The 14,101-nt window shown below is 34.6% G+C and overlaps 1 protein-coding gene across 13 annotated transcripts in view; it reads left to right on the top strand.

The window, feature by feature from the left end:
• EHBP1 (EH domain binding protein 1) overlaps positions 1-14,101 on the top strand; it is a 322,545-nt gene that overhangs the window by 131,813 nt on the left and 176,631 nt on the right. For all 13 annotated transcript variants that reach the window (XM_069494642.1, XM_069494650.1, XM_069494641.1 and 10 more), the window contains exon 7: positions 2,242-2,381. In XM_069494642.1, the coding sequence (XP_069350743.1) occupies positions 2,242-2,381 (140 nt within the window). The remainder of the gene's footprint in view (positions 1-2,241; positions 2,382-14,101) is intronic.

Genomic DNA, 14,101 nt, shown 5'->3' with positions numbered 1-14,101 from the left:
GTATAGACAGTTTAATTTGTAGAGCTATTTGATGCATCTGAGACATGAGAGGAACTCAAAATGAAAATTTTAGGATAAGAGGGTGAAAGAACTGAGGGAACTTTTGTCAGTTCATATTGCTTGGCGCAGCCGTCCAAAAATTGTACAGGAAAGTACAGTTAGATAAGCAATTTACTGTAATCATTGTCCTTTTCAAAAATCACTTCTTAAGCACTGAATAAGCATTGCCCAAAGATTTCTAGACTCAATTCTAGTCTCTTAAAAGAGTAAAATTCTAACTGGGTAAAATGAGGTGAACATACCTAGAGCAGGGAGAAAAAAATAACATTCACCCTGGTTATTGCATACTAATAAGTCAGGGGGAGGTGCATATTATGAGTATTGTGAAAGGGTTAGTACCTAAGTGGAGTGAAAGATGAAGGGACAAGAGAAATGGAAATTCTTTGCCTAGACTTAAAAGATGAAAGGAAGAAGGTAGTTATGAACATTTCAGTCCAATCTGAGTAACAGTTCTGAACATATTTGATGTAGTGGAATGTAGTTACTATAATTGGCCATGTCTACTTGACTGATTAGACTGGATTCTGTGTGTCAGTCAAAATGAGATATTTGGTACTCATCTAAATGGTAGCAAATGACTTGGTAGATAACAGTAAGCCTCCTCTCTGGTAAATTAGGTTGTAAGTGAGTGTGGTAGGGAGACAGTACAGAATGGAAGCATCTTAGTTTTTCATCTCAGGACCTTAAGTTGTAGACTTAACTACTGAGAATTTAAAAATAAAGCCCTTACTCTGAAGTGTAAGCCAAATGAAAGAAAGGAACACAGAAAGAAGAGAAAAAACAAATTCAGAGAAGATCCTTTGGGGGTGGGCTTCCTTTCACTGGGCAGAAGCTGTAAGTGAATCAGCACCATTCATGGGAGTCTGGGTGAAAGGAAATTCAACCAAATCAAATGTCTCAACTGAATAGGGATTTTCTCAGAATATCGTGAACTCCCTCTCTACCTCATCCTTTGCCTTGTTACCTGCCCCAGAGAAAAACGTTCATGGTTAAAATATGAGAAAATTATGGTGGTAAAATTAAGCTAGTTAAAATTTTAAGAAGGACACATTTTGAAATTATCTCCCATTGGTAAGTGAGCAATTTATAAGGCATTCATATAAGGTAATATAGCTTTTTTTGGTTCATACCAACTTTGTGTCACTAAATTTATTTAAAAAGGGGCAAATGATTTTGTTAACTCTAAGCTTTTATGAAATAAAATGCTAAGAATTGCAAAAACAAGTTTAGTGTATAAAATCTTACCATATTTAGAAGATAAGTGAATATTAACAAGCATTACGATACAAAAGAAACAATATTTTTATTTGGCTTTCTAAATTTGGAGGAAGTATACCAAAATAGAAATTAATTTCTATATAACATGTTAGAAATATGTTTCATTCACTGTAGTTTATTTGAAATTTAAGGTGAAAATAATAAAGAAAAAAATGATTTGACCTTTAGAGTATTAATGGTAAGCTTTATTAATGTGTATTTAAAATATGTAAAGATAAAGAAAGTTTATATTTTATTAAATGCATGGTATTTGACTTGCAATCAGCCAAGCTCATTTTTTATCTTATAATTAAGACTAGACTTTGTTTTTAAGGTGCTTTTTCTACTACAGTAGTTCCGTAACTATTGGGAAACTATGGCTCCCTTGGGAAAAAAAAAAAAATGCACATTTAACCAAGATTTAAATATGATTTACAGGGGTCTACCACTTTTTTTCCCTCCTACCCATAAACCCAAAAGAGTTTATGGACTTCAAATTAAAAATTTCTGTTCTAATTCCTTTTAGTAGTTTGAATATTTTAAAGTCTAGATTTCATCTGATTTATAAACTGTCCTACTGTTTTGTAAAACAAGTTTTTGTTTCCAGACTTCATGCTCAGGAAACAGTACCTTAATTCCATGAAGAAAGCTTTTATCTCTCTCTCGTAGATCTTCAGTGCAGAATTGAACTAACTCCTAACCAGTTAGTTTTTGATCTTGTTTGATTTTTACTAATTAAACATGCCATTTAAAAATTAATGAATTAGTATTTAGGTTTTTTCAGTATTCTTGTACAACTGTTTAAAAAGACTTACTGACATATCTTATAGAAAGGAATATATTAATATTATTCTCTTAAGCAGTGATCATTTTTCAAACAACATCATTTAATAAACTGTATTATATTTTGAATCATTGATGTAGAGACGAGGACATGCAAAGTTTGGCTAGTTTGATGAGCATGAAGCAGGCTGACATTGGCAATTTAGATGACTTTGAAGAAGATAATGAAGATGATGATGAGAATCGAGTGAACCAAGAGGAAAAGGCAGCAAAAATTACAGGTTGGTTTTATTAGCATTAAACTGAAAGTTTATTTTTTTGTAGAGTTCAAAAACTCGTTCTCATTTCCCAGAAAAAAACAATTCCACTAATAAAGTTTATTTTCCGTTAAGCCTTTTTAGTAAAATATGCCATTTAATTCTCTGAAAACTTTGCATGCTGATTATAATAACAGATTTTCGTAGTTTAAAATCAAGAACAAGGTTGGTCAGAAAAGCATGAAACTTTTTGAACTATAGTAAAAGCAATCTAAATATGGTCATACATCTTTTGTCAATGTGTGAAATCTCTGTAAGTAAAGATCTGCCTTAAAAGGATGATAGGACAAAATAAGGACACGTACTAGCTAACGTCTCCTATTTTATGTTCATTTATTGACATGAATTATATGGACATTCTGTGTTTTAAATTTCTATATATCTTATATATCTTTGTATCTAGAAGCTTCCATGCAGCTATCTCTTCTAGCTGGGTTGAGCAAACTACTAAGATGTTAAGTGTTTGAACTTCTTTTTGTTAATTGACAATTTAACAAAAGTAAATATTTATTGACAATTTGGCTATCACACTTAAGGAATTATAACGAAAAGCAAGCAGTATTTACATATTCCTTTTAGTTAATTTATTGCTCTAATTTCTGGATTGATTTCCCTTAACTGCTATCATCTATTTACCTCTTAGTGATTTTTCCAAATTCACTGGGCACTTTGCCACTCATCTCTTGGCTCTGCCTCAACCCCTGGTGTCATGTCAGGGATTTACATTGACCAAATGGATTACTTAGTCAAAAAGTGCTTTGACTTCCTCAACTCTAATGAACTTCACTTCCACTACACTCCTAGAAATCTATCATAAAGAATTGCTGAGACTTGTGTGCAAATATAGATGTATTGTCATGTGTAAATTTTATAAATTATTGTTTTCTAATTTATTATTACAGTTTTGATTTCTTATTTGACCCAAGAATGTTTAGGAGAGTTTGTTTTACCATGTGCTTTGTTTATTTATTTCCAGTTTGTTTCCTTCTAGTTTAATTTCATTCTAATAAAATTGAAAAGTCTCTTGAATGTCAATTTTTAAAAAAATTTTATTGTGGTTTCTTTGAAATCTAGATATATGATGTATTTTTGTAAATTTTCCATAAATATCTTTTTACATGTATATTCTATTTGTTGGATTCAGCACTAGACTAAACCTATCACTTACAGGCGTAGCTTGTTTTATTGAACTTTGCCTTATCGTGCTTTGCAGATACTGTGTTTTTTACAAATTGAAGGTTTGTGGTAACCCTGTCGAGCAAGTCTATCAGCACCATTTTTCCAACAACATATGCTTGCTTGGTGTCTCTGTGCCACGTTTTGGTAATTTTATTACTATATCTGTTATGGTGATCTGTGATCAGTGATCTTTGATGTTCCTATTGTAATTATTTTGCGGCACCACAAGCCACACCTATATTGATCAGTGTTGAGTGTGTTCTGACCGTTCCACAGACCAGCTGTTTCTGTTTCTTGAGTCTCTTCCTTTCCTTGGGCATCCTTATTCCCTGAGACACAACAATATTGAAATTAAGTCAATTAGTAACCCTACAATGGCCTCTAAGTGTTCTAGTGAAAGGAAGAGTGGCACGTCTCTCACTTTAAAGGAAAAGTTAGAAATGATTAAGCTTAGTGAGGAAGGCATGTTGAAAGCAGAGATAGGCTGATAGCTACGCCTCTTGTGCCAAATACTTAGCCAAGTTGTGAATGCAAAGGAAGAGTCCTTGAGACAAACTAAAAGTGCTACCCCAGTGAACACATGAATGATAAGAAACGGCTTTATTGCTGATGGGGAGAAAGTTTTAGTGGTCTGGATAGATCAAACCAGCCACAACATTCCCCTAAGCCAAAGCCTAATCCAGAGAAAGGCCGTAACTCTCTTCAATTCTCTGAAGGCTGAGAGAGGTGAGGAAGCTGTAGAAGAGAAGTCTGAAGCTAGCAGAGAGGTTGGTTCTTGAGGTTTAAGGAAAGAAGCTGTCTTCATAATATTAAAGTGCAAGGCGAAGCAGCAAGTGCTGATGTAGAAGCCGCAGCAAGTGATCTAGAAGATCTAGCTAAGATCGTGGATGAAGGTGGCTGCACTCAACAACAGATTTTCCATGTAGACAAAACAGCCTTCTATCGGAAGAAGATGCCATGCGGGACTGTCATAGCTAGAGAGAAGTCAACACCTGGCTTCGGAGCTTCAAAGGACAGGCTGACTCTTGTTAGGCGTTAGTGTAACTGATGACTTTAAGTTGAAGCCGATGTTCATTTACCATTCTGAGAATCCTAGGGCCCTTAAGAATTATGCTAAATCTACTCTGCCTGTGCTCTATAAATGCAACAAAAAGCCTAGAGGACAGCACACCTCTTTACATCATGGCCTACTGAATATTTTAAGCTCGCTGTTGAGAACTACTGTTCAGAAAAAAAGATTCCATTCAAAATATTACTGCTCATTGACAATACACCTGATCACCCAAAAGCTCTGGTGGGGATGGACAAGGAGATGAGTGTTGTTTCTGCAGCTCATGGATCAAGGAGTAGTGTTTACTTTCAAGTCCTATTATTTAAGAAATACATTCTGTTAAGATTTGGCTGCCATAGATAGTGATTCCTCTGATGAATCTGGGCAAAGTAAATTTAAAACCTTCTGGAAAGGATTCATCATTCTAGACGCCACTGAGAACATTTGAGATTCGTGGGAGATTGTCAAAATATCAACATTAACAGGAGTTTGACCAAAGAGTTGACTCCAACCCTCATGGCTGACCTTCAGGGTCTCAAGACTTCGGTGGAGGAAATAACTACAGATGTGGTGGAAAACGCAAGAGAACTAGAATTAGAAGAGGAGCCTGAAGGTGTGGCTGAATTGCTGCAATCTCATGATAAAACTTGAATGGATGAGGAGTTGCTTCTTATGGATAAGCAAAGAAAGTGGTTTCTTCAGATAGAATCTACTTCTGATGACTATGTTATGAACACTGTTGAAATGACAGCAAAGGAGTTAGAATATTATATCAACTTATTTGATAAAGTAGTGGGCAGGGTTTAAGAAGGTTGACTCCAATTTTGAAGGAAGTTCTACTGTGGGTAAAATGCTATCAAATAGCATCACATGCTATAGAGAAATCTTTTATGAAAGGAAGAATCAATCGATGCAGCAGTAGGAGTTGAATAGTCAGACTTTATGAAGTATCTTCTTCCATTTTATTCTCCAATACTTTTAAACCCTATTATGACTCAAGGTAACCTAACAAATTTTTCATTAGGTAGAATTCACTCATAAATTAGATCCTTTACCTCCCATTACTAGTCATTGTAACTTTGTAATTTTTAGGAAACATATAATGGAGTGTAGGATCAATGTTAAGATGAGATTACCAGTCTCATGACTGATTATTTTTCATTACTAGTTGTATATTGTTAAAAATTTGCAAATGGTTTATTTTTAACTTTGAAAATGTAAAATATTAAAATATTAATAATAGCTAATATTAAGCAGTGCAAAGGCATTTGCATACATTATGAATTAATTCTCGTAGCCTAAGGATATTATTAATATCCATATTTTAACATGTACATTAGTACTATTTATTTGCTCTGTATTACTAGTCTGAAAAATTTTTAAATAATGCTCTAAGATTTGTAATTTTCTTTACATAGCTAAAACATTTTAATTATTTTATATTCTTAAATGTAATCTCACTGAGAGTAGAAATCAATTATTTATTAAACATCTTATGTAATTAGCATTATAGGGCATACTGAAGAATACTAGACTTAGTCCTTACTTTCAAAACATTAATATTGTTTCACAGTTTTAGGTACAATGTGGGCATTTATTTAAATACTATGAAGATTATGCTGTTACATGACTAAATTATTTTTCTGAATGTTTAGAATACTTCCTCCCTATCATCATGCTTTTAATGATATCTAAAAACCACTGATGAGTGTTTCCTCATTAACTAACCCAAAGAAATTTCTTTCCATTCTCTTCACTAATGACAAATCGTTCTTCCTATCCTAGTGGTTTCCCCTATTTATCTTTAGCTTAATAAATTCTGACTTTAGTTCTAGAACTTCTGCTTCTAGAATTTTCATTCATATTAATAGAATGAAAAGTCAATTTTGATCATCTACACAAATATTCCCTTTGTTATGCAAATAAATGTTAATCCAAATCTTAAAAAGCAACCTCGAAAGAAATACTATTTATCTGTTTAATAAACTTTTATCAAGTACTTATTACATGCCTGTGTTACTACTTGCTCTCATGGCTTTATATTTTAGTGGGACAGATAGACAAGTAATATATGGTACATGATAAATATACACTATAATATAAGTATTGATTGAGATGGCTTCACAGGCTATGGGAAGCTAGAAGAGAGACATCTAACTCAACCATAGGTTAGGAGGGTTTCCTGGATTTTTATTTACATTTGAGCTAACATAAGACAAATAGATTTATTACTTTTATTAAAACAAAAAAAGGGGCTGGACGTGGTGGCACATGCCTGTAATCCTAGCACTTAGGGAGGCCAAGGCGGGAGGATTGCTTGAAGCCAGGAGTTTGAGACCAGCCTGAGCAATAGTGAGACTCCATTTCTATAAAAAATAGAAAAATTAGCCAGGCATGGTGGCACGCACCTATAGTCCCAGGTACTCTGGAGGCTGAGGCAGGAGGATTGCATGAGCTCAGAAGTTTGAGGTTGCAGTGAGCTATCATGATACCACTGCACTGTAGCCTAGGAGACAGAGTAAGACCCTGTCTCAAAAAAAAAAAAAAAAAAAAAAAAAAAAGGAAATGGATGGCATTCCTTGAGGGCAAAAGGGAAGCAAAGAGAACATGACATACTTGAGAAAATGCAAGTTGTTTGGGGTTTAAGATGCCAGAGATAGGAAATTGAATGAAATGAGGCTGACAATATCCATAAAAGCTATTGTGACCAAACTAAATAATGTGAACTTTACTCTGAGAGCTATGGAAATCCATTGAAAGATCAAATGTATATTTTAGAAACATCATTCCAGCAGTAACATGGTGGCAACATTTGAAAAAAACAGGATAGGAAGCAAGACAACTATCACCACTCCATGACAGAAGGCACTCAATATATATTTGTTAATTAAAGAATAAATTAAGAAGATTTGATGGTTAATTTCAGAGGATAGGGAAAGGAATCTAGGGTAAGTGCCATGTTTGTGTGTTGGGTGATTGTGTGGAGAGTAGTTCTACTACTGCAATGAGGGATATTCAGTTTGGTATAGTCTATGACACTTCCTGTGCAAATACTTCAATTGGCAGTGGCTATGTGGGTCTGTAGCCTAAAATACATAATTTTTAATTTATTTCTCCTTCAAAAAAAGTACTTTTCTGTTTCTCCCAAATTTTCTACAATCAGTAGGTTTTACTTTTATAATCAGAAAAAGTTAAAAGAAGATTTATAACAAAAATTTATTCCTGGATTTTTTTTCAATAAGAAGCTTTCCCAGTAATATACTACTCTGACCAAAAAAAATTCCCCAACCCAATATATTTATATAATATTTTACTACTTAATAAAGCCTTGTTTCACAGAAAATTTACATATTTGGAAAATGGTAACAATGCTGTGTAATAGTGCAATCAAATTTCTGACACACTCAAATTGAGCAACACACTTACAGTAAGAACATTTATTGCAACAGTATGTCATTTTGGACTTGCTTCACATTGGTGAGCATAAGAAGAGAAACTAAATTAGGGGCAGGCAATCGAAGCAAAGGGTCAAGCAATTTGAGACTCTTTTTTACTGTTAGGAAGGCAAAAGAAGATCGAAATTGACCACTGGAGATTATCACATTGAAGAAAAAAAGGGGGATGGGGTGGTGGCATAACGTGTAGGTGGCTTTTTCCTTTTAAGAAAGTCTGTAGTTGAGTTAAATGAAAAAAATAAACTTCCTAGAGCTAGAACATACCTGCAAATCTTGTGGCATCCTCATTCTTCTATTAAAAAAAAAGAAGATTCTATACAGGTCTATGTATCTTATACTGAAATAGTAACACTTCAACTTCCAGGCAGAAATCAAGGTCGAAAAGATGTCATTTTTCTCGCATGTTTATGCCCCAAAATATTTGATTTGTGGATACATCTAACAGGTTTAATAATGTAGTTTCAATACCATAGCAGATCGTAATGGGAAAGAGATGAGCTGCTTCAGGCAGGAAAGTAGACACTGAGTGTTTGCTCTCCCTGCATCTTCAACCACTCTCTCTCCAATTGTTTCTTCCCAGTGGCTTAATATGATAAAGTTGTTCCCAAATTAAAAACCAAAATTCCCTCAACCACCAGTTGGCCAGTCCCTCTTAATCTTACATAAGAAAACATAATAATCTATAATTTCTTACCTACCTTCAGCTCAGTACAGTCTGTTTTTATCCTCATGTTTATCCATCCCTTTTAGTGACTGCACATTTATAGAAACCACTCAGAGGTCACCAGTGTATTTTTTTTTTTCTTTTTTTTTTTTTTTTTTGAGAAAGGGCCCTGCTCTATCACCCGGGCTAGAGTGCAGTGACATCATCATAGCTCACTGCAACCTCAAACTCCTGGGCTCAGGCGATCCTACTGCCTCAGCCTCCCGAGTAGCAGGACTACAGGCATGTGCCATCATGCTTGGCTAATTTTTCTAATTTTTGTAGAGATGGGGTCTCACTCATGTTCAGACTGGTAACCAATGTATATTCTAATTGGCAATCGTACTGGATACTTTTTAGTTCTTATCATATTTGACTTCTGTGGAAATAAACATAACTAACCATACCCTCCTTAAAATTCCTGCTCCTCCTTCTAGGTGACTAGTATCTCCTTATTCTCCTCCTTTCTCTTTGATAGCTCTGTCGTGGTCTGTCTCTTAATAACCATTCTTCTCTCTGCCTAGGATCCCATCTTAGGTCCCATTCTTTTTTTCCTCTAAATCTCTCTTCCTGGAAGAATTCATCTATTCTCTTGACTTAAGCACACATACAAATGAAGGTAATTCTCAAATATATTCTGAGTGCTAGACTTGAATTTCCAATTGCCTTGTGGTCATTTCTACCTTCATGACCCCAGACATTCCCCTCACACACTTAACATATAAAACAATGGAATTCAACAGCTGTGCATCTATGTCATGTTCATTTTGTATTTCTAGCAGTTGTTAGCACATATCTGGTACTTTATGTTGTAATGAATAAATTAACTGAATGACAGTCATAATACTTGTCATCATGTTTTAAAGGCAGAAAAATATAAAATTTATTTTTTTAATTATAGAAATAGTACATTTTGTGTATCTATGTGTTTATATGTCCATGTTTGTATCCATGTGTCTATAATGTTTCATTTATCTATAGAAATGCTACAGTTTAAGCCACCACCCCAAAATTTGGTGGTTTAAAACAATAACTTATTATTTCTCACAGTTCTGTGGGTTGACTGGACTCAGCTGGGTAGTTCACCGCAGTTAAATGGCAGCTGGGACTGAAGTCATCTGAAAGCTTTACAGAACCGAATGTCCAAAATGGCTTCTTCTTTCGCATGTTTGGTATTTCAGCTGGAAAGGCTAGAACGAGTGGGGGCTGGCCAGGCATCCCTCTCCCTCCAAGTGACCTGTCCACGTGGCCAGTTGGGGTTTCCTCTCACCATAGCAGTGTAAGGTAGTGGGACTTTTTACATGGCAGTTGGTTTCCTCCAGAGCATGCATTATAAGAGGCCCAAAAAGAAGCTACAAGGCATCTTATAACTTAGATTTAAAAGTTATACAGTCACTTTCACTACACTCTGTTGGTTAATAGTGATTTACATAGCCAGTCCAGAAGTAAGAGAAGGGACTACAAAAGAGCACAAATATTGGGAGGCACAGTTGATTAGGGGATAGTCTTTGGAGACTAGTTATAACACACAGTAGATCAATAAATCAGAAAGTTAGAAATCATTCATTTTTTTACTAATATAACATATTTACTACAGTTTTTACATGTTATCTTCCAGTATTTTACTTATACACACACATAAAAGGCACAAATCTTAAATTTTACAATTCAGTGAATTTTGACAAACGTACAAACCCATGACCCAAGATGCAGAACATTTACATCATCCCCCAAAGTTCTCTCTTGCTTCTTTTGGTCAAGCCCCAGCCCCACAGGCTATCATTATTTTAATATTTTTCACATAAGATTAGTTTTGCCTTTTTTAAAATATCACATAAATAAAATCATATAACATATACTCTTTTATGTAAGGCCTTTTTCACTCAGCATCATGTTTTGAGATACATCTATGTTGTAGTACATATCAGTAGTTCATTTTTATTGTTGAATTGTATTCCATTCATGAACATACTACAGTTTGTCTAGCCATTCTCCTGTTAGTATACATCTGACATGTTTCCAGTTTGGGGCTATTATGAATAAAATTGCTGTGAACATCTTTGTGCAAGTCTTTTTGTAGACATATCCTTTCTTTGGGATAAATACCAAGGAGTGGAATTGCTGGGTTAGAGGATAGGCATGTGTTTGGTGTTATAAGAAACTCCCCAAGTGATTGTACCATTATACACTCTATCAACAACAGATGAGAGTTTCAATTGGTCCATGTCCTTGCCAACATTTAGTATCGTCAGTCTTTTCAATTTTAACTATTCTACTGGGTATGGAGTTGTATCTCATTGTTGTTTTAATTTGCATTTCCCTGATGCCAAGTGATGTCTTTTTCGTGTACTTATTGGCCAGTGATTTATCTTTCTTTGTGAAGCATATGTTCAAACATTTGTTCATTTAAACAAAATAATGTTGTTTGTCTTTTTATTATTGAGTTGTAGGACATTTAAAAAAATCTATTCTGGCAACAAGACCAGTGTCAGACATATACTTTGTGACTATTGTCTTCTAATGTATGACTTGCTCATACATTTTCTTAGTGATCTGTTTTGATGAGTATAAGTTTTTAATTTTGATGTTTAATTTATCAATTTTTCTTTCACTCGTATTATTTTCTGTGTTCTGTGTAAGAAGAACCCTCTGGCTATTCTCAGGTCACAAACATATCATCCTATGTTTTTATTTTTTTTCAGAAGCTTTACAGTTTAGCTTTTGTATTTAGATCTATGAACTACCTTGAATTAATGTTTGTGTATGTTGAGAGGTAGGGGTTAAGGTTTATGTTTTTCCATTTGGACATCCAGTACCTAGGATGCTCATGAACAAAATCATAGGATTGTTGTGGTCTCAATAAAATTAAAAAAACAAAAATGGCCCCCTATTTTGGAGATCTACTTAAAGGATGAAAATTTCTGGAAAACTGTATCTGTTATTTAGTCGTTAAGGTTGGGAAATAGGGGAAAAGCAGAGAGGTAGGGAAATTCTGACTCCTTGAATTAAAAAGTTTACAAGGTACCACAGCTACCTCCTTTTTAAAGGAGTTTAGGACCCTAGGATGAGAGCCTAAAGACAGCAGGAATATTTTTCACAGTATTTAGAACTCAAATGTGTCAACTCAGAGAATAGCAGAAGTAGTAGAAGGCACAGACTACAAATTCAACCTACTCTCTGTGTCACTCTTAATATTTATACTTAGGACAACTGAATTTTATCTAGTTTCCCCCAGCCCCAAGACTCTGGGAGAATTCTAATGATATTGAGAACCCATCTAACAGAGCTGGGATAGAAGTGAGAGCCTGGTAGAAGTTAGAAGGCTTCCAATATTTAGAGGATGAGCCAATTAATATTCTAAGTACCAAAATGATGAGTTTTCTGGGGATTTATCCTAGGAATTCAAGGTTAGTTTAAGCATACTAGTAAAATAAAGGAGAAAAATCACATAAACATCTCAACAGATGCAGAAGGCATTTGAAAAAATTCAGTACCAGGTTTCTCAGCAAAGTTTTAACAAAAGGGAATTCTTCACTGTGATGAAGGGCATCTATGAAAAGCTACAGCTAACATAGTCCTTACTGGTGAAACACTGAACCCTTTCCTTCTAAGATTGAAACAAGACATGGATATTTGCTCTCACTGCTTTTATTCAACATTATACGTGAGGTCGTAGCAAAGTTGCAGGATATAAGATCAATACAGAGAAATCTATTTTATTTTTATATATGAACAAAAAACATTTGGAAAATAAAATTAACAGAATAATTCCATTTACAACAGAGGTAAAAAAAAAAGACTACTTAGATATAAATTTAACAAAAGATGTGAAAAACCTCTAAAAGTGAAGTACGTTACCAAAGGTAATTAAAGAAGACTATGATAAATGGAGAGATAATTTGTATTCATAGATTAAAGAACTCAATATTGTTAAGATGTCACTTCCCCCAAAAACAGTCTATAAATCAACTCATTGCCAGTCATAATCTTAGCAGGCTTTATTAAAATATAGAAATTGAAAAGCTGATTCTGAAATATATTTGGGGATGAAAAGTACCCCAAAAAATCTTGAAAAAGAACAGAATTATAATGCTATTACTACCTGACATCAAGATTTACTATAAAGCTATAATAATCAAGATAGTATAATACTGGCATGGGACAGACAAATAGATCAACAGAACCAAACAGAGTCCTGAAAGAGACCCAGATTTATTTGGTCAATTAATTTTCAACAATTTTGCCACTGTAATTCAGTGAGGAAAAGAAATTCTTTTAAATAAGTGATGCTGGAACAACTGGTTAGGGTTAGGGTTAGGGTTAGGGTTAAAATCAGAAGCAAATTAATGTTGCTATTCTCTGACCATAGTCCCATGTTTATTTTAAGGAAACTTCTAATAAAAAGTGGGAGACCTACTTATCCCCATTCATTGTCCTAGCAAATATGACATGTAATCTCAGTGGGCTGAGTCATACCATCATCAACTCTAGCTCCTCAAATCTGTAACTGGTATCTCCTCTACTACCATCTGTGCTGTTAGATTTTGTTCCCTGAAGGTAGCCAATATGTCACTCTCTCTTCTTTCTCCCAAATTAACTTTATCAACTATGGGGAAAAGATTAAAGTTAATCTAATCTAAAGTTAATATAACAAACACCGGGCAACACTGCTTATGGGGAAAATGATACTCAGTTTATAAATTGCATCTGGATGATGGAGAACTCTGAATGAACTGTAAATCTAGTAGAAGGCCATAGCTTTGAGCTTCTCTGAATATGGAGATTCTTGTTACTGTGCATGTCCCTCACAGAAACCTTGGAAGCTATACCCATGAAATTGTTACATAAGGTATCAGCTCTGGTGCTGCATAGTGATTTTAAGCCAAGGCAATCCCTGCCCTAACTACATAGATTTTGTTTCTTTGTACCCAAATTGTCATTGGTGATAGAGGACAAAGAATAGCACCTGGATTGCTGTGAGGGACTCCACTGACAAAGTAATGTCCCACTGGCATGCTGTGTTTGCTGTCCAGTATGCTTCTAATGCTAAGTTTGTCCTATTCAGGTCATGTGAGTCTCAATGTCTGGCTGAGCCTAAGTTGACCAATTCCATGGTGATCTTTGCAACAAGCATAAGAATAGCAGGTGTCTTATAATGTCTGAGTTTCTCCAATAATGCTTGCTGTAAACTGCTTCAGCTGAACCTGATTTTCTACAGTGTATTCAATAGGACCTTGTCATTTATGCAAGAATTGTTTTTTCCTTTCTGTTGGCATGTATTCAGAAATTCAATATG

Source organism: Eulemur rufifrons, chromosome 19 (genome assembly GCF_041146395.1).
Source record: "Eulemur rufifrons isolate Redbay chromosome 19, OSU_ERuf_1, whole genome shotgun sequence".
NCBI lineage: Eukaryota > Metazoa > Chordata > Mammalia > Primates > Lemuridae > Eulemur > Eulemur rufifrons.
This window is presented reverse-complemented; position numbering and strand designations above follow the sequence as displayed.